We start from the raw sequence: 22136 nt of genomic DNA, 5'->3' as shown, positions 1-22136 counted from the left end.
GCTGCTTACCTTCTCTACAGAAGCCTTTCTAGGACTACTATAATTTTGAAATATTTATTTAATGCTCTTTTCCAGACAGGTCAGGCACCTAAAAATTTGTAATGCCTGTATCCTTACGAAATGAATCATGACACTCCTTTAAAAAGTCCTAAACAGGAGACTGGTTTAATCCTCAGCAATGACGAGCAAACCATACAATCCAGCCCTGTGGTATCTCCGGAATTCCTTCCAAATAAGTCTTTAGTTAAAATGAATGTTGATATCCACAAAATTAACATCAAATATGATCTTCCAAACTTCCAATTTCTCTGCAAATACATATTTAAATATCAGTATGATTACATCTGTCATGTGATGATTAGCCTATAGACCCCTCCTTAAAATACTGCCATGTTACTTAAATAATTGATAACCACAACATGTTTCTACATGCCCTAAAGCCTTCTATCTCTGCCCTGCTGAGCATAGGAGAGGTTTAGTTACTTTAACAACTAAATTAAAAAATGTTAATTATTTTGAACATGGTAGAACAAAATTACTTCAAAATATAAATACTCAAAATGCTTCCAAATAAGACTTCAAAATTCAGGCTGTAAAAAACAAAAACAAAAACAACAACAAAAAAACACACACACAAAAAACACAAACAAAAGAATCCAAATGAACAAACAAACACAACAACAAAAAAATACAACTAAGAAACTTCAAATACATCATTGTCTAATCTCTGAAACACCTGTGCATATGCTACTCTAGACAACATAGACAAACCACCTTCTCCATATCAAAAAAAGATACTCTCTCTATTTCTAACAGTCATTGCCTTCAAGTATTTTTTGGGCTAAATAATCCATGTAACAGTAGAGCATAGTACATCGTTCCACTCTTTTTGGGGTAACCGTCACTGAAAACTCCACCTTGAGAATCAGTGAATGAATTATTTTATCCTTCTTGCTTCAACGGAGAAAAACTGTTGAGATTTATAGTAAGCACAACAGGAATCCCCCAATATAGTTGCACTGCATTGTCCTAAAATACTTAAGTATTTCTTTGAATTTTCTAAAAAAACATAGTCTGGGTCCCAAAACAATCACCTGAACTAATCTCCGTTATCAGAGTGTGAAAGTCTATATACCTGCTTTCAGCTAAATACCCATTTCACAGTATCACAGTATGTTTGGGATTGGAAGGGACCTCAAAAGATCATCTAGTCCAATCCCCCTGCTGTAGCAGGAACACCTACGTGAGGTCGCACAGGAACATGTCCAGGCGGGTTTTGAATGTCTCCAGAGAAGGAGACTCCACAACCTCCCTGGGCAGCCTGTTCAGTGCTCTGTCACCCTTACTGAGAAGAAGCTTTTTCTCAAATTTAAGCGGAACCTCTTGTGTTCCAGTTTGATCCCATTACCCCTTGTCCTATCATTGTTTGCCACCGAGAAGAGCCTGGCTCCATCCTCATGGCACTCACCCTTTATATATTTATAAACATTAATGAGGTCCCCCCTTAGTCTCCTCTTCTCCAAACTAAAGAGACCCAGCTCCCTCAGCCTTTCTTCATAAGGGAGGTGCTCCACTCCCTTAATCATCTTCGTTGCCCTACGCTGGACTCTCTCCAGCAGTTCCCTGTCCTTCTTGAACTGAAGGGCCCAGAACTGGACACAATGTTCCAGATGTGGTCTCACCAGGGCGGAGTAGAGGGGAAGGAGGACTTCTCTTATCTTCCCAAGCAGACATATAATTAAAAATTAAGTAAATTCTACAGAGATGTTACTGAACAATTCTGTTGGTTATTCTTATTATTATAATATATTTTCGAAGACAATTTTTTAAGAAAACAGCATTATTTTCAGCAACTTGCTGCAGGTGAAAAGTACAAGAAATCAAAAGATGTTAAAGAATTCATCATAGTATTATTTTAAATTGTTTACCCACTACACAAGGTACTCTTTTGAACTTGAAACGCTTATTCAAGGTGTCAAACAAAAATTCAAACTATGGTAAATTTAAGTTAGACCAGTATCTGATGAAAGAAATTCTTATTTTCCAATTTAATTTAAATAACCCACAGTACTATACATTTTTCCTATGTCAGCCAACAGATACAAGCAGTGAAGTAGCAAAGAAGTTCATCAGAAAAACAAGAAATGAGAAAACTGATTAAAAGTTGGCAAGCAGGGAAAAAAAAAAAAAAAGGAAGAAAATAACAAAAACAGCGTTTCTAGATATTATTTATACTGTGTTTTGTTTTGGTTTTTGAGTCAGTGAAAATGTAGAAGGCTCCGATAATTTATGCAATAGGAAATACCTAAATTTTGCTTACTAAAGAGACTGGAATTACTCCTAGTTATATTAATGCTGCACTGATTCCATACCTTGGAAGACCGAAAACAGAATGCTGTAGATTTTACATCCGCTTTCTCTTTGTCTGTAAGAAGAAGACTCTTGTCATCCAGGAGACTTAAATATTTTCCTGTTGTTATATGTCTTAGTCTGAATGGCTGTCCCCATCTAATGTGGCTGCCACTCCACCTAAAAAAGTTCATAGGAAATGTTTGTTTTTTTAAAAACAAAACATACATATTAACTACTCGTGAAAATACTTTAAAGTACATTATATTGCCAACTAGTTGGAAAAGGATAAAATTCTAAATGCTGGTTATTATAAAAACATTCTCACAAATAAAATTAACCTCTTCCTTCGCACAGGCTGCCTGGATTCAGACTGAATTCCTCTTGAGTGAATATAGAGACTGCCTATGGAGAAGGAGGCTTATACTGCACACAGAAAGCTCGGAGCTGCCGGTTCCCCCTCCAACAGTTCATCTGCCAGCAGCCGGGTTTGTTCCCTCTCCCAGAGCACTCTCCTTTCAGCAGTCAGAACGCTTTAGGCACACTGTAAACAGTGTGCAAAAAAAAGAAAATAAATAAAACAGCTAAATAAATAAATAAAAATCCTCCTAAAATAAATGTTAAAAATTATTATGCAAAGACTGGTTCACATTCTTCATTTCTGTGAGAGGAAATGCCGGAAAAAAGGCAAGGATTTTTCTCTTTAAGCTCCCCAAGGACTGCTCAAGTTGAAATAGAGGTTGCAGGTTTCTAACTTCCTGCCTCAAACTGCAAAGTCAGCTCTTCTGTTCTTCCTGATTAACTCCTGAAGACTTGTGTAGGGTTACTAAGGAGGATGCATTTCACATAGCCTTTTCAGAAAGCTTCTCGAATAGGTTGAAGAATTAGAACAGCTAGGATGTTTCCCCGGATCTTCACAAAACTTCATTTAGTCTTATCTCTTCAAATGTTTACACTTTAGATGCATGTGCACACTGCTTTTTGGAGAGGAAATAATGTATTTCTGTTTGTAAAACACCCATCATGATGGAGTTGAGACATACTGCCAAGATTCTGCTGTGCTTCCACAAATACTAGTAACTCTCTATGCTTACTCTGGCCTGAAATAGTTTAAAATTATGAACAAATGTTCACATAATATCAATGAAATATACAAACACATCTTTATGAACTAACCTGATTATAAACCTACTCCCACTGTTTGTTATCACTTGCATTTAACATATTTCCAGGTACAGCACTTTCATATGTTTAAGCCATTTTCCGTTTCCCTGATGCAGATTAAAGCACTTACCTATTCAATACAAATATCCATTTGTTTAAGCATGTCTTCTTAAGAGCTGGCCATACTGTATGCAAAGTATGCAAAACCAAATTGGCACATAATTTTAAATTGCCGTTTTTAAAATGCAAGAGCAACACCTGGCTTCTGTTTAGTAACAAGATTTATTACTCTTCACTAATTAAACTTCCAAATCTTTTTAGTTATTGGTTTGAAAGCAGCCAAAAGAATGAAGAGGTTTTCCCCTCAACTAAATTCTTTTGCAAACTAAATAGTCTCTTTTGTTTAAAGTCAAGGGGCAAGGACTTTGGGGAGGAAGGAAATACAGATGCTTGGTATCTTAGAAATACATTTATTTTCTTCTGTCTTCTACAAAGCCAAGTCAGTATACTCCGTAAAAGCACATCTAAGTATCAATGTTCTAGCACAGCTTCTGCTTCTCTATTAGGTAAAATGTCAGGTCAGGATCCTCAGCTATTGTGTTGCTGGGTCTGGTACAACACATCAGCTCTGCACTTTAGCTCTGCACCTTTCGTATCAGGGGCCTTGGTGGGGAGTTGCCTTTTCTCCAGCCTGATCCAATTTTCTCTTGGACTCAATAGCTACAGACCATCAGAAAAAAGAAATAATAAATGTGGTGCAATTGAGCCATGGCCCTAGTTCATGTCTGTCAGATAGGAAATAGGACAATTTATGTGCACTTAGAAGATACTGCTCAAAAAGCCTTTTCTTCTGAAGCCATTTCTGACTACTAATAGTTCTTTTCTTCACTGTGAGAATATGATCCCTGTCACCTTTTGGGAAAGAAAGCAACACTGAGCCATATTATCTGGCATCTAATAGCAGGGCATGCCAAGAGGCAGTCTGTGCATGGAGACAGCCCAGGCAATTGTTATGAGGGTTCAGAAACAACGATTCCTTCAGAATCATATAAAATTAACAAAATTAATATTATACCTGCAGTCATTCTGGAAAGGACTAGAACTGATAGAGGACTTCAGGCATGTGTGCGCTAAGTTATAAATCAAAGCACTGGCACGAATAGTAATGTGGCTGCTATAAAGCAGTGAATGTATATAGCTATTAGAATATGATACAGGAAAGTAGGGAGATGAGGGAATTGCAGGTCTTTTTTCCTGGTAAGAAAGTCATGTGCCTTAAAAAGAAAGATTACCAGTGACTTTGCTTAGTTGTTTTGATGGTTCTCACAATTCCTCTCATTCATATATGTTCAAATGTTTGCCCTTCAAAAACTTGTATACAATGCCTGTCAAAGTGAAGTATACAACAGTCATAACAGAAGCCTCTAATTTCTCAAATCCCCACGTTGTTCCAGTACCACTTCTTATTAGGGAGGTACATTGCAATGAGGAAAAGAAAAAGCCATTGTTGTCACTTAAGCAGTCTCAAGGTCAATTTTAGTCCAAAGCAAAAATCTCACTGCCTTATCAATGGCATTTAACATCATCCTATTAAATAAAATGCACACACAGCATCATTAGAGCGTAACTTTTCACTATGCTGCCATGATTTAATCTCTAAGAAGCAATCACTTATTAATCACTAGAAATTTTATCATAAGCATATATTGTAATACAACTTCAGTGCAATTTTACAGTGCAATTAACAAACAAGACATGATTCCTTACTATCATTCCAACACTTTAACAACGCAAGGTAGCATTTATTTCTGTAAATTTTTACCTTCAAAGATTTCCAAATAGCTTAACCAAGTTAGGGGGTGATACACATTAGTTATTATTTTTAAGGATGTTAAAAATGTAAATTGCGAATTCACTGACAGCTATAACCACCTCAAGAAAACAAAAATCCATAGCCTGTATGTTAACACACACTCTCTCAGGAAGTTGTTTAATTTTTCATGGAAGTGAAATAGAGCACTTTTGGAAGATTATTTTGGTATTATCAGTCTGATTTTATAGTTAGAAATCTGGTTTTACAGGAACACTCCTACTACACAAAATGCGACCTGCCAAATGGACTGCTTCTTCTGAGAGAAATTTTACTTACGCAACTCTTAGAGTCTCTAGTCGCCAAAGGGAACGAGCATGAATTGACACAGCCCCACCTTCGTAATGGACAGTTCTGAAAATCAAACAAAGGCACAAACTAAATGCTCAGCTCTGTTGGAAGAATCCATCATATGTATTTGTTCATTTAACTGCATCTCTCATTTTAAGATCGCCAAAACAACTATTGCAACCACCAGATTCAGAGGTTGTCAGATTCAATACCAGCTCAAATCAATTAAACCTTCAGACTTAGTTACTCAAACTTTAATTGTCTTTAGCGCCCATTATGGTGATATTGATAACAAGATCTATACAGTGTTTGCTTAGCCATCTTTCTTAGTGTTTTAAGGAGAGAATATATGAAAAAAAATCAAAAGCCTGATAATTACAATATTTCTAGATTCTAACCAAAAACAAACATCCAATGATGATAAAGATTTGTGATCACTGCATACATCTCATAAGAAAGGCAGTGTTTTGCAAGAGCTTATAGTACTAAAATAACCATGAAAACTATTACATTGAATTATGAAAATTCATTTATTTGGCACCTGAAGTTTCACAACCACACCGATACATTCTTCACGTCTCAGATGTTAACAGCTTCCTATTTCTAAATCTTAATATGCATATATTTTTATATATATATTTAACATATATGCATATATCCAGAAACCTAAGTGCTTCCAGAAAACAATTAAGCCTGAAAAAAGGTTGTTTTCTTTTTTCCTTCATACTACACAGAGATAAGTGATATACATTGGATCCACAAAGTCCCTGAGTAGGTAACCTGGCTTCTCTTCAAAGGAAACACTGAGGAATGTGGTGAGTATTAAGCTCTGCCACTCCAGATTTAGGCAGCCATTCTTTGGACCGCTTCCCTCCTGCACCTTTGTTTCTGCCCTAGGACATCACCAGAATTTTAAAATCAAGCCTTTTGCTTTGGGGAAATGAATAAAGGAGTCACTTGTGCAAAGGGCTGCTGTCACTGTGCTTATCAGATCAGGCACTGCAGGGAGCAGTGCCAGAGAATGGCCCTGTCCTACGGATCCGGGAAGAACTTATGGATGGAGTAAATGTTGTGATCTTCAGCCAAGATCAGGCACTGCCAAAAATAGCCAGAGACATAACTTTAAGGAATATTAATACAGAAATTGTAGGCATTTCCCGTCATTTGTTAGTAGTTTTTTGAGGACCACCATTTTGGTTGGCATCAGGTACCTAATAGTTACCAGGCTTTAGCTTCCGAAGTCCTCCTGTGGATGTAACACAGAGGGACTGAATGCTTAGCACAGAGAAAAACCCAGCATTGAAAGAGATAGCTCAAAACCAAATGAAATAGTGAGTTAGAATATATGTCTTAGTACTGTTAACAACAAATGAGACTACAGATGTACTAAAATCCATCTTAGAATATGCTAAGAAGTATTAAGGAAATAAATACTCCCAGACCTTGTAAATGAAAGATGACAAATTAAAGGAGAAAAATTAATCAAAATACAAAATAAATATTCCTCACTACACTTACAGAACCATTTACACTGAATATTCATGAGCCATGTATAAACAGAAACTCTGGTATATGCTTCATGTACAAAAAAGAAGTTATAGGTGTATATATAAACATGTACAAAATCCTTCCCTTGACCTTATATCCACTATTTTATCTTAGTTGTTTTTTGCAATGGTTGCGGTTGGAGGAGCAGGTGACAGATATAAGTTTCTCATATCTGTCTCACAGAAGGGAATAAAATTCAAAATCAGTCTTATTTTCTAATTGAAATTGACCTTCATTCGTACAGTAAAAAGCAAATTCTAAACCATCTTGCACTCAGCTGCTTCTTTGTTCAGACGCTTTCTCTTCTCTTCAGGCATTTGTTCAAATTTTTATTCTGCAACTAAGAGACTGGGTTTATGTTGTAATATGTACACAATAACAGATCAGATGTCACCTTGGTTGTGTTTGTTTGGGTTGGGGGTGGGAGGAGTGAGTGGGTTGTTTGAGGGGATGTTGTCGAGGGGCTTTTTTTAAGTCAAAATATTCTGATTACATCCTAGCCTATTTCAATACGAACCTCGCTGATTAAAATGTATTCGGAATTCTTGCAATCGCATAATACAAAATTCAACAATTTTATTCAGCAGTTTTCAAGTCATTAAATGTATGAGAAATCAAGTCAAAGCAAAGGCTTAAATGAATCAGAATAATTCATTTCTAGGTTGGTACCTTGCTGCTTTTCAGGGATTAAGTTCTTTCTCACAGTGGAAACCCAGAAGCTGTCACTAGTTTTTCAGTCTGAGTACTCTTTTGAAGTTAGCTTTGGATTACACATAGCAGTCGGATCAGTGTAATTTTAAATATCACAACCTTCCATTGCGAACTTAAAAGCATGGCTTCTCATGCGTTTTCTTCAAGTTTTCTTCTATGTGACTGTCCATCCATTATTTCCTTTCTCTGTTCTTTCCAAGGGGAGCTATCAGTCTTGTAATGCTCACATAAGATGAGAAAACAGGAAAGAGACAAAGGGAGGAAATCCTAAATAAAACCATGCAATTTGTTTACCAAAGGAAATAAAAAGAATCCTAGGACTGTGTCTTATTTCCACATGAATGACTGGGTACAGCAGCAACGGAGGGAGTGAAGGTAGAAAGACAGTGAGAGCACTTTAGAGATATATGTCCAAAAGGCAGCAGCAAAGCCTCAACAAAAGAATAAGTGACAGTAATCTGGAAGGGGACTGAAAAAGAGCTGAGGACGGGATCCCTACAGGGAAGCAAAAGGAGAAACCCGGAGAAGGAGGTCAAGGATGGACAGGAAGACTTTGTATGGGCAAGACACATGCTGCAAAATACAAGTTGGCACAAAGCACTTGAATAGGGTGCAAGGTCTTTTGTCTTTAGTGAGATACTGTCTTCTCTACAGAAAAGGTGGCTTTGAATAAAAGATACCTCTTCGTCACTGAAGGGTAAGTCACACTGCCTTTACCATAACAGCATGCATAATAACCCTTGCCCCAGAGAGGCTGACTAAATTCATAACCTCGACCATCTCATACCTTTTTATTCTGTCTAAGAAATCTAAAGGTCATTTCTTAACTCCTTTCATTAAAATAAATGTAGTATACTACTTTGAGATTGCTCAAACTAACATTAGTACTCACTCTATATAAAAACATTATTTGATAGGATACACCTCATTTCTTTTTATACACTCTTGACAACAGTTCAGTGCTGAACAGGAAGTATAATGTGTAATATTTTATTCCTTCTGAAAACTGATACTGGTAAACCGTATCAGATTCTGATAGAACTAGGTCAAATGAAACATTGCTTTTAATGATATCTGAATAACCGACAAAAATCCTCTGACTAACTCAAAGAGTTACTACAGATCTCCATTGATACGATGGGAAAAAAAAATGAGTTACGAAATGTACAGAAGATCCACATTACTTTTGAAACAGTAGAGAAAACTTAGAAATTGCAAAATTTAATTATGAAATTATAAGTAACGTAAACGTATGAGAAAACTAAATAACTGCAGGAAAAGAAAGGACAACCAAAGCTACAATGAATGTTGGTCTTCCCCTAGAAAGCTCAGGATACTTTATAGCTTCTGAGCCATACCTGTAACACTAGTTCTTGATTTTTTTCTATTCTTTCCAAAGCACTTTACTTGCATATTCTACATTTATGGAAAAAGGAGACTAGCCTCTTTTATTTCAAATGACAATATCTATAAGGAGTTCAGAACCTCTGAAAATTTTCAGTTCATCTTTACTATAAACTTTAATTTGGGTAATTAGTTGGTATAATGAAGTCATTGAAGTTTGACCTATGGCTCTAAGTTAAATTCAAAACATCATTCTTTTCCTGACAATGTCGTTAATCTATTTAATTCCCCTTAATATAAACAGTCACTAGAGCTGGAACTTGCCACCCAATTTGTCTCACAGCACTTGGGCTGTAATTCCAGCCCCAAGGACAGCACAGCAGCCCCCCCGCACCCCACCAGCCCTGACCAGATGGTGCTCTCGCTTGCTTGTTCCAAGCACTCTCCTCCTCTGGTTTTCTGAGGTGTGATGTAGAGGTAAAGCAACTGTAAGCATCAAAAACAAAGCTTGATATCCAAATCTCTCATCTCCAATTTCAATAATGAATTAATTACACAGGCTTAAAACAGACTTACCAAGTACCAAAACCCCTGGAGAATCATAATTTAATTCATATTCTTATAAAACTATTGTTGAGCAGAGTGAGGGTAATAATTTCAATGAAGTTCACTGTCTATAAACAGGCATTAAATGATGCTAAAATAAATTACATTAAAGACAGCATTTTGATACTGCTGAAGTAGTCTTGGTTCAAGAACCTGTAAATCCTAAGTTCCATAGCAAGGAAATAATGGAAAAAAGCTCAGTAACTTGGAATGAATCATAAATATGGCACCACAAATACAGCATAAATAATGTAATAATATACTAGCTGGATTATACACAAATGAATAAATCCAAATATGATGTTAAAGTTCAAGTTAAATAAATTGTTCTGCTCCCTTCAATGACAGGCAAGACTGTTCTGGTTTTAATTTGAAAAATCAATCACTAAAGAGCTTTATGGATTTTCTCAAATTAATTTATAAAGGAACAACCATTACCGTTCAAGGCTCGTGGGAAAGGTTATTGAGTTATGCTGGGTGAAAACTTTTCAAGTTCACATTTCAGTCATAAATAATCCTTCACACACACCAGATCCCAGCCTTTCTGGGTACAACGGACCTCACCAGTTCGTAATGCCATTTCAAAGGCTGTATTTTAACCTGTCTAAAGAGAACGGCATGGAAAGGAAAGTGAAAAGGAGCTGGGATTGGCTAAGTCACACTGATTTTGAATTTCGTCACTTTAAAACCTGGTCTATCCGTTTCTGAAACTAACACAAAATGTTCAATATAATTTACAAAACACTTAAAGCAACATGTTTAACTCAAAGAAACTCCCAAAAGAAGGAATTATTAAATTGATTCTGTAATTAAGCTACATAAATACAATCTCTCATGAAAGCCAATTCTGACTGGATGGTTTGAGAAATTGGAGTCTGTTCCACCTCCAGTGATAATTTGCAAAAGCCAGGAGCACTTCATTCTCACAAGTAATTTCTTTCTGTAATGATATATTTCTGAAGGGTCTAAACTGCACTGCAGTCATCACTTTTAAATACATATTGCAAGTCAAAATGCAAATTAGTTGCAAAAGGAACATTCATGGCCCCCTTCCACACTGGCAACTATGAATACTCACTGTCCTATTCCTGTGTGGACTTTAAGTTCTAAAATAACATGAATGATGGTGGTATAATAAAGCATTAAAACCCAATTAAAAAATAATAATAAAAAAATTATTATATACTTCCACCTGCTATCTGCCATTAGTTTTTGGAGATTTCTAAGTGGAAAACAAATAAACAAACAAAACCACAAACACAAAAACAAACAAAACAAACAAACAAACAAAACACAAAACAAAACACAGACAAAAAACACAAACACAAAAAACCAAACCTCCAGACTCCCAGCAGAAGTTTCCCTGGCTTTGAAGATAAATAGATTCAAAGAATACCCAACTGATTATACCATGCCTTCTCTTGTATATCTATACCTATATTTGTTTTTTAATAATGCTTCTGAAATCTGAAATGAAAAACTCCAGAAATAACACTTCAAATTTAGGTGTAGCTTAATATAGATGTCTAAGGCATTTTAAATAATAAAAACACAGTTTAAGGATTCTTTGTACATGTCTTTAAACACTGTCCTTGAACCAGAAACCTAACTAGACTGTGCAGTAAATTATATTTAATTCAGAGAAATTGCACATAGTTAACACTTTGCCTATTCCTTTTATGTTCTTCATCTGGGTCAGAGTGAGTGAAAACTACCAGGGTTATGCCCACTTTGCCTGTGGTGTTTTAAAAATATAACCACTTTTTTTTTTTTTTTATTTTACCTACTGCAATATCTAGTAAACCAACTTATTACCACAAACATCTCTATTTGCACTGCTTTCAGCTGGAATGCTTTATAATTACAAAGTAAACTAAGTCTCACAACTTCAGGGAGAATCTACTTGAAACTGGAAAAGTACATTTCTGAGTGGAGAAGAGCCCCCCAGCCTAGAGACTTCTGTGTGATGAATAAGCCACTACCATTATTAAAACTTGGTTTAAGGTTTCTGATCCCAGCTAGACCTTTTGGGGAAGAAAATAAAATAGTTCAGAACATAAAATTCTATTTTACTATTTCTCTTGAAAGAATCTGTTTGTCAGTCCTCTGAGCCTCCCACTACACTAATACTCGAAGTTGTCTTAAACTATTTATAGTTCAGAGACATGAACCCCTGAATAATGTCTCACTGGCATTAGATCAAGAGCCAAGTATCACTACATAAAAGGCAGCATTATCAGAGACAACCCAAGATTCCTCAGCAATTTTGACCAAATTCAGCTGGATAGCAGCAGAAGACCCGTCCATCCAGGTGCCCTTGTCACTGCAAGTTTAAATGCATGAAGACACAACAGCCTTGGCAATCAGTAGCCTGAGCACTCTGTGCATCTCCCCATGGTATGGCTGCATCTGCTGCAGAGACGGGTGCCTCTGAGAGCTGCAGGAGGGAGGAGGCAAGAGAGGATCCTTTGTTTCAGCAGCCTTCAGTCCTGTGACAACTCCCCCCTCCCTCCAGAATTAAGGGCCCGTGGCCAGAAGACAGTCCAGAGTGGACTGTGCATGCAACAACCAACGCCATGGCTATCCATCACTGGCCAAGGGAGCTTTCTGGATCTCGGTTCTTGAATGGAGGGAACAAAATCATCCTCCTAACCAGTCTCTCACCTCAGGCAAATACCTGCTCTGCCTGTGTCCAAATCTGGCGCTAAACACTGCTCTTTTTTCACTGCTCTCTGTGTAATTGCATCTCAGCAGTCAATAAAGAAGTCCCTCATCCAAACACATAGTGATCCCATCCCATGTTCTAGTGATCACTGTAGCACAATTTAAGGACCACATGGAGGGGGACACATAAGTTCAACAATTAAGTGAGGAAATACAGTATACAATTAGAAAAATGTGAGACACAGAAGAGAAATTTAGAAGCTTTTTATACTGCTATTTCTGCCAGTGTTTCAGGCCTCTTCCAGTGCAGATCTGGATGACCCTGTCTTCGGAGGATACTTTGTTAGGTACTGTAATCACCAACACAGTATCTGCACTGTCACTGTATTGCAGGCCTCCACTGTGCTACATGCTGTTCTGCAAGAATATAAACAGCTTCAGAATACATGTTTTATTTTAGACTTCTGGTAATCTTTGGAACACTTTTATGCTCAAATTTATGTAACTGTATCAATGCTCTAAGAATAGAGAAAAACAGCAGTTATTTTTAGAAACTGCTGAGGAGGATCCTTCACATCAAAACAATTTATTCATTCCCAGAATGACATACCAGGTGACATTACAGAATAAAACTGTTATTTTAGGACTGTCTGATCTTTTATTTATTTGAAAAGGCATAAAGAAGAGGCCTTCGCAGACAAATTAAAATAAGATAGAGGAATTAGTGGGGCATATCAGAGATGGAACTTCTCAGTGTTGCTTTATGCTGCCATTCGGAGCTGTTCTTCAGGCACATGCTGGAACAAACCAAACCAAGCACAACCACAGCAATCTACCACCAGAATATTTCAAAAGGCAATGAGAAGATAATATCACAGAATGGTTGGGGTTGGAAGAGACCTCTGGAGATCATCTAGTCCAACCCACCTGCTAAAGCAGGTTCACCCAGAGCAGATTGCACAGGAATGTGTCCAGGTGGGTTTTGAATGTCTCCGGAGAAGGAGACTCCACAGCCTCTCTGGGCAGCCTGTTCCAGTGCTCTGGCATCCTCAAATAAAGAAGCTTCTCCTCTTATTCAGATAGAAGTGTTATACTCCAAATACATCATATTTTACCATGCCTTATGTGCAGAAGTTAGGGAGCTTAAATTAAAATGAAAGATAAAATAATTTATCTTACCATTTCCTACCTGCCAAGTTTACCCATATTTTTAATACAATTCTACTAGCGGTTAAATACAATCCATCAAAATAAGGTATGCATACATGCTGAAAACTGAAAGGAGACATAAATTATCCTCTTAGATATTGAATAGCCAAGAGTCCTGACTAGTCCTAATTAGACAGAAATATAGAGGTTTAAAGCCATAACTACATTTATTAATAATTTAAGAGGAGAAAGTATGGGGCACAGAGCAATTAAATCTAACTCCATAAAATCAAAAGTAGCCATAGATTTTATTCTAGTTTATAAGTAAAAAGAATTTTTAAAATTTCAGAAAACAATAGAAGAACTTCAGAAAAGGAGAATGTGAAAAAAAGATTAAACTTACTTTTATTCGGTATGTTTATTAAAGCTCCTTAACAACAAGAAAATTTCAGAAGATCAAATCTGGTTTTTTACAAAGCACAGAGAAGCAATGTTTCTCTGTATTGCTACCAGGAAATATAAAGACAAAAACATAGGTACTGTTTGTTGTCTACTAGCTCTGCTTCTTTTGGGGTACTAGATGGACAGTGGAAAAGACAGACAACTGCAGGAAGAATAGCAATCTGGTCTGTTTATGGCACTGGTCTGCAGCTTAAGAAATAAACTCTGTTCTTCCCATGTTATGGGACACAAAGATCCATCATCTGAATGCACAAGCAGATCAAATCATTTTTTTCTTAACTTGATACTTTGCACTCATTTATTGTGGTTTATGTATAATATTACTCTTGTAGAGATAGATTTTTAGTTAGCATTGAAGTTTATTACTGAAGTGCTTAATCATCCTGTAAATCTACAATTACACTGCAACTACATTTTTTTATGGTATTCTGCAGGATTTAAACTGAAATAAGAGAAAGCACTATAGGATCCTACCTGTTTATCTTTTAATCACTTTCAGGGTGAGGATAATAATAGCAACAATAAACTCCTTGATGTAAAGGACATATTAAATAGTAACTAAATTAAAACATGAACTGACCACATTTTAAGTCTCAACATTTTGAAATATATTCTGCGGTCAAAAACTTGTTTAAAAATGAGAAATAGCCAGGAAGGGTGGTTAGCAGCTGTAGAAGAAAAATCCAAAGTTTTTCTCATTGATATTTAAAAATATATAGAAGATTTTTGCTATAGTTCATGAGAGCTTCCAGTGTCTTGTTCTTCTCTTTACAAATAAAAGCAAAATAGTGGCAGAAATTCTATTTGCAAACCAAGAAAACTCATTTGGAAATGAATGAATAACACTTTCTTTATCATGGAAACAAAGCTAACAAATATGCTACATTAAACAAACTACTCCAAAATCAACATTATCATTTAGCAATCTTCAGGCTGAAGGTAGGAATACAACATATGACCCTACCCTACTGAAAAGAAGCTGAGGGTATATTTTATTAAAGCAAATAAGCAGGACTTTGATTCACCCATGTAATCACTCCACTGAGACATGCCATTTGCAGTGCCAGTCTTCTCACCATTTGGATTTATTAGTTGATTTGGATTTATTTGATTTGGATTTATTACTTGAGAGAGACACATAATGATGTGTCACCACTTCTCTACTTCCATTCTAGATTCCTTTAGTCAAGAAAATATCCATAAATGAAGTTCTAGACTACCATGACAGATAAACCTGAGATCAATGTCCAGATTAGTGACCTTGAAGGGCTGGGTACTATTCTTAGCATACCCAGCCCTGAGGAAATTTTTGTAATTACAGAAAAGAACAGCGGTAAAGAAACCAACACATTTCATTCACAGTGTTTTACAGTCATTAAAGACAACAATAAGTTATCAACAATCCTTGTTGCTTTTACACCTGGTAAGTGAAATCAGGCTTGGACAATACTGAGAAGAAACTGCAAGAGGCTCATGTCCAAAGTTCATCTCAACAATATTCCTTCCTAAGAGTAACACATCTTATCACCATATCCTTTCAATATCTGTACTACCAGTGACACTTACTATTGATTCTGCAACATTTGTTATTGTTCTATTATAAGCTGGAAACCTACCTTCTCTGCTCTTCTCCATGTTCACCTGAAGGGACTGTCAAACATTCGTCCATGTGACCATGCAATAACCTCAGAACATCCCCTCCTATCAGATATCCTTGAATAAAGAGAGAAAATCAAGTGCATTTGTCAGAATGTAGCAACACATAAAACTGTAGTTCAAACTGTAATAAATACTATCAAGTTTATCTCCTTTTTTTTTTTCCCTGTTGCTATTTGGTTACTTTAAAGAGCATCAGAAGATGGGGAAGATATCTGATACTCTGGGGAGCCAGGTAAACATTGCCACATGAGAAAAGCTCAAAGTCAGCAAGTGGGAAAGGGTGGATTAGGAGAATGAGAACTACAGATGGGTGATTGTAGAGAATTAGTGCAACTTGGGAGAAGCCTGATCCACCAGAAACAAGGAAGGAAGTACTTCCCTTCCAAGCTCTGCTTGACTTAAGATTCCCAACCTACAATAACGATTTATTTGGACTCCAAAGGGAAACTCCTCTCCTGTCTATACTACCTCTGCACACACAGCTTCAAACCCAAACACTTGGTACAGATATGTGAGTTCATAAACTAAGGCACAGAGCATACATATAACATCACAGTATTTGAAGACCCACAGCATTGCAGCCAAAAGCCAAAAACAAGACCATAATTCTAATCAGTAAATATATTAACAAAATAGCAGATTTTCCATCAGTCTTTTTGCATCAGAGATGTGACATTAAAAAGAACTATAATTTTATGTTGTTATCCTACAAATATTGTATTATAAACTAGTAAATGAAGAATACAAAGACTTAGTAGATTTTAAGCACAATTCAATGGTATTTTTTCCGTCTGACATGCTAAACAATTGTTTACCTTTGTCTCCTAAACTCATCTTCCCTTCTTGCTAGAACTGCCTAGTATCAAATTCTGCATTTGAGTAGGATGTGGGAACATAATTCCTTGCGTTTAGTGTTATAACAAAAATATTTTTAAAAATATTATTGGAATAATATTTTGAAGCTATGTCTATATTAACAAGTAATGCTGTGCAATAAGACATCTATACAGGGAAATGGTAAAGAGCCAACAGTCACACTGTACACATTTCACAGGTTTATTTTGAAGCTACAGGAAATCTTTTTCCTGGATATATATCGGGTAATATTCTGGATATATTTTTTAAACCTTTGAAATCAGTATCAAATTAGTATTCACATGGCGAATTTAAGCATTGAATTTTTAGATTCTTGATCTTGACACAGAGGGATATGTCTAGGTGACAGTAGTTATATATATGAATTTTTACATGGACCTGTGTCAACATAATTTTGGAGATGTTCTGCCCCAAGTAGCTTTTGGTCTTTTGTTTTTGTTTTGTTTTTAAAGTGTCACCCATCGACTTCACAGTACAGAATTAACAAAATTGCTTGACCTGACTCTAAAGCTCTGTTTTGACTTAAACAATAAATTGACTTCAGCATATGTTGGTTTTGTAGAAATGCAGATATAAAGAAATCATTTTCTTTGAACTAACTGCCTCCAACATCTTAGTTCATTTTATGGACTATTTATCCATTATTTTTCCTTGAAAGTAATTTCATTTAACTAAAGTGTTTCACTTATTAATCTATTTTTAATGGGAAGTTTCGATTAAGAGAGTGTATTGTAGTGTAGTTATTCCTGTATGCTAACATTCTGTTTACAAAGATGACAAAATATTTTGCAGAGACTAACAAAACTAGCTTTATTTTCCTCTTCCCTCTTCTTGAGGTAATTTTCTCCAGTTTGGCTGCAGTTTTACTGAGGCATATAGGCTAAGGTCAGACATACTAAGAGTCAGATTCACTCTCTCTTCTCAATGAGATAGCTTTGATTACAGGAATATTGGCTGGTTTTGCTAGAATAAAGCCTTTGCTGTAATTCTTCCTGACACCATCCAGCTGATCTTCTCTAGAGAAGATATGCTTAGATATATTTAATGTCTACACCTGAGAAAAGTGAAAATGGAAAAGTATAGCAACAAAGTACAAACAAATATGCAGAGAAATGCAGAGCTGCTGAAATCATGTTACACAATTTTCATATATTTCCTGTGGGTATAACATGACACTGTATCATTGTGGTCTTCTGCTTCCCAAACAGCCAAGTAGGTCTCACTACCAAGGTTCACCAACCAGAGAGATGCAGTGCAGCACAAATTTGAGTGTCAGCTAATAAACTGTACCAGCACTGCCAGCAATGGGAGGACAAGAAGAATGGAGTTTATAGGAAGAGGCAACAGATTGAAGAAGAGGTTTTCTCCTCTCATCAGCAGAAAGGTTTTCTCCATAAAGTTTAGAATATAGCTAAGCAATGCAGTAGCATTTTTTTTATAACAGATTGCAACAGAAACCACGACAGACAATCTGAATGTGCAGAATGATTCTCATATTCTAAAAATACAGAAAGTACGTAGAAATTAGGTGTTGGCCAACGCTGTCCCTGAAATCCGAATGAGCAAAGCTGCAAGAACATTCCACAATCATGTTTTTAAATATGCCAGATAAAAAAAAAAAAAAAAAAAAACAATCTGAAATTCGAGTGTATTGCCTTTTCAAAATCCCAAGGAGTTAAAAAGGACCTGCAGCTTTAACCTTCTTATGGTCCTATTACAGTATCTACTTAAAACAGTGATCCTGTAGGAAACTAGAAACCATTAGTCTTCACAGTCTGACAAACTTTTCTTCTCCATGGAACAAGCATGCCATAAAATCAAGGATCCTTGTACTTTCATGTCAGAAGTTGCATTAAATAAAATAAACAAAATCTGAAAGTTTTTGTAGCCTGTCTCTCTCTGTCTTTCCCCTCCTTTTTTTCTTCCCAACCATATGCTTCTAGTCCTCTTACACAATGTTTTTTACTCAGTCTCGGGAACATGTAACCATGACTGCATACATCGGAATAATCTGAGATAATTTAAACCAGGACCAAAAGCCACTAAAAAATGTTATGAACATGAGCATACCTTTAGCAAAATAAGATTTGAATGAGCTGTTCAGTGTTTTTAAAAAATATGTAGAAAACCATCAGTGTCCCTTTCAGCATAATTTTCCCTCTCTCTTTTGAGAACATTATATATTTATTTTATGGATTGAATGTTTACGTAACAGAAACACACACCCATCCTTCATCCACAAGTGGAAGAATAATTTGATTTTTCAGATATTTCTTTTACAATCAGTCTTTCAATAACTTGAGTCAATCTTACCTTGGGCAGCTTCACTTCCTGAACTGATTGGTGCTACGCTCCAGAGTGTCTGCTGGAAGGCTGCATCAACATGTAAGCTACCATTGCCGTAAGAGAGATGCTATAACCAGGAAAGACAGAGACATTTATTTGGGATTAACTAAAAACCTCATTACAGTATACAATAATAATATCAAACATTCTCTTTGTTCTTTCGTACATAAATTGTTCACAGTGACCGTATGAGTAGAAACAAAATCAGACCTGGGTACTCTTTGAGGGACATTAGAAATAAAGCTAGAATAATAACAGCACCTTTGCCTGAAAGAGACATACCTAAGTGGCACAGAATGGTCAAGTGATTGGTGTCTTAGACCAAATACTCTAGAGAACTGATTATTAAATGCTGCAGGTGTCTTACACTGGTGGTCTTCCTTCTATATGCAATGGGATTTTCCGCAAAGTTTGAATACTGGGATGGGACATTAATCTGTACTTCAGATGTAACTCACCGCTTAATCATTTCTTGTGGGCCACTGGCTTCCTAAAACCACCATCAGATCAAAGAAGTCAAGTTATCAAGTAACCAACTTCGTAAGCTGTGTACGGGAGTTCCCAAAAATACATTCTTGCACAAAGTTTTCATGATCCAAGCAAATCGGAAACTATCTTTCCCTGGAAGGTTCAGTTCCTGTCTGAGAATTCAATGGGTGCTCTTCTTTTATTGCGCTGTTCCCTCTCTTCTGCCAAAGTGGCAGGTGTTCTCAGTGAGCACCACAAGTGATTTCTCTGCTTGGAAGTCTTCATGTGTGTGTGTGCACAAGAGTTTTCCAAATTCTAATCTCAAGGCACATTACGTGTCATATCCACGCAAAAGACTTCGTCCCACAGCATAAGTCAGTTCCACTAACACACTGTTAAGTGCCAAACAACATAAGATTATATAATTGTAAGGTTATAAACCCAAGCATTCTGTAAATAAGCAGCTGCTTTGAAGCATACTGTTTGTCCTACCAGGTAATAACTTTTCAACTGCAGCAACATTTAGACACTTTTATCAAAACTTTACTTTAAACTACTGGACATTCTGTGTTTACACTGTAGTATTGGTCTCTGTTTCTATATGGTGTGACCAACTTTAACACCTTTTGGGTAAAATTATTAACCATACAGAGTACAAAAATTGCAATGGAGGTCAGAAGGGGGTAGATCCGCAGCAACATGTAGCAACATGAGTCCTTCTGTCTTCCTGCCTGCTCATCTTCTGGCTGTACAGCGGTACAAGAAATAGAGCATCAGCTCATTAAATAACTCCCAAAACAGCTAGTGACATAAAAAGTAAGAGATCTTACAAAACCCATGTTTCCACTGCACCAGCATCATTCAGTACATGTCATGGAGGATGTTCAATGAACAAACCATCCCTTCACTTCTTATTTTCCCATTACTGCGATAACCTAACCTAGTTAATGGCAGATCAGGCTGAGAGATTACAATCTCCAGAACACCTCCAGTCCCACTCCCGCCCCAGGGGCTTTCACTTTGTTAGGTTTCCTCTGAGATCGCTACAGAGATTTCAGTTAGGGAAAATAAGCAATTCAACCAGTACAGTTAAGCAGGAATATTACTTTTCGAGAAAAATATGTAATTGGGATGGGCAAAAGAGGAAGAGGGTAACTCCTACGTCATCTAGATCTGCCATCACCAGAGCACTTCTTGTAACTGTGTGCTTTGCACAAGTTAAGGAACTTATTTTCACACCCAATGGCATCAACTGAATTAGCATTCCATTTTATAGACAGGACATTGAACAAAAATACATTGCTGACATCTCTCTTCAGAGCACCTGTTATTTTTATCCTTTCATTTGACCCCAGTTGCAGCTCTGATTAGAACCCAGATGTCTCAAGCGGAGTCATCAGATAATTATTTCTTTAAAAAGCAGGATTTAAATGACCTAACACAACACATGACCACCACAGCAGAGAAATAGAGTATAGCTATGCAGTTCTTTCCTTCACTTCCCTGAATTGCCTGCTGTAGCCTTCAATTTACAGTTGAAGGCAGGGGTCCTGACATCTATAACAGTATGAACTGTGGTCTTCATACTCTGGACATCATCCATAGCAAACAATAAAATGAAGCTTTGACCAGGTAGACGAAACACCCTGTCAATGCATATTCAAGGATTCAATTACATCAAATGTATGGAAAAAAATCCCAACACATTAGAGATGCCAGCCTTAATCCCAGCACTGCCTCACTTTTCAGTGCTATACTTCAGAATCTCGGTGTTGTTTTAAAGCAATCTGCCGCCTGTCCATAACTTATTTGGAGCTTATCTGCTTGGTTTTGTACTTTCAGTACAACAAAATTACCAAAATGAAACAAATTCCATAACACAATGTCCAGGACGTCAACGCGACACTCACACAGATGTTTAACAGCCTCCATACCTACTGCACAGATCTTTGCTAGCTGGCATAGCAGAGTGTCTGGCAGAAGTAGCAGGCTGCCACCATCAACAAGGACCACATATTTAGCAAGTCTTTCAGGTATGCAGTAAAAACATTTGCAAAGCAGAAATTAGTTGGGCTCAGGAATCCTGCTGGCTCTTCTAATACTGGTATGTGTCTTCGCCAACATAGGCAGGTCCTTCAGCTTTCTGTCTCACCAAAATAACCTTTCTGCACCGGTGTCCAGACTCAATCAAAAAGCTGGATTTTTTTCCCTACTAATAGACTAATAATCTCCTAACCCAGCACTTAACCTGCCATAGGCTTTTAATCACTTTTCAGAATTAAATTGTTGTATTTTATTAATACAGGCTAACAGAATGGTCTATAGGCAGCTTCTCCAGGTCCTCAAATCTCCCACAATACTACAAGTTTCCCAACTGAACTCATCATCATGTTATAAACTACTGCTTTGCAGAAAAGTAACACAATCACATCTCTGGTCCTAGGACTTCAAAAAGAACACAGTGTATTCAAGCCCACTGGAGAGCTTATGAATCAGATGGTAATTTCCACAAGAACCCTTCAGCAGTGATTGAAGCAGCATAGTTACATTTACAATAGCCCTAAATAACTGGATGATGTATTTTAAATTTCACAGTCAGTCTGCATCAAAGTTTTTGGTCTTCAAAACA

The 22136-nt window shown here is 36.7% G+C and overlaps 1 protein-coding gene across 8 annotated transcripts in view; it reads right to left on the bottom strand.

The window, feature by feature from the left end:
• The window catches only part of RYR2 (ryanodine receptor 2), a 397519-nt gene that overhangs the window by 216999 nt on the left and 158384 nt on the right, over positions 1-22136 (bottom strand). For all 8 annotated transcript variants that reach the window (XM_065057819.1, XM_065057821.1, XM_065057823.1 and 5 more), the window contains 4 exons: positions 19007-19106; positions 15775-15871; positions 5663-5737; positions 2373-2529 (listed from right to left, as the gene is read on the bottom strand). In XM_065057819.1, the coding sequence (XP_064913891.1) occupies positions 2373-2529; positions 5663-5737; positions 15775-15871; positions 19007-19106 (429 nt within the window). The remainder of the gene's footprint in view (positions 1-2372; positions 2530-5662; positions 5738-15774; positions 15872-19006; positions 19107-22136) is intronic.

Source organism: Columba livia, chromosome 3, assembly GCF_036013475.1.
Source record: "Columba livia isolate bColLiv1 breed racing homer chromosome 3, bColLiv1.pat.W.v2, whole genome shotgun sequence".
NCBI classification, from domain to species: Eukaryota; Metazoa; Chordata; class Aves; order Columbiformes; family Columbidae; genus Columba; species Columba livia.
Note: the sequence above shows the minus strand (reverse complement) of the source record. Positions and strands in the feature narration are given on the sequence as shown.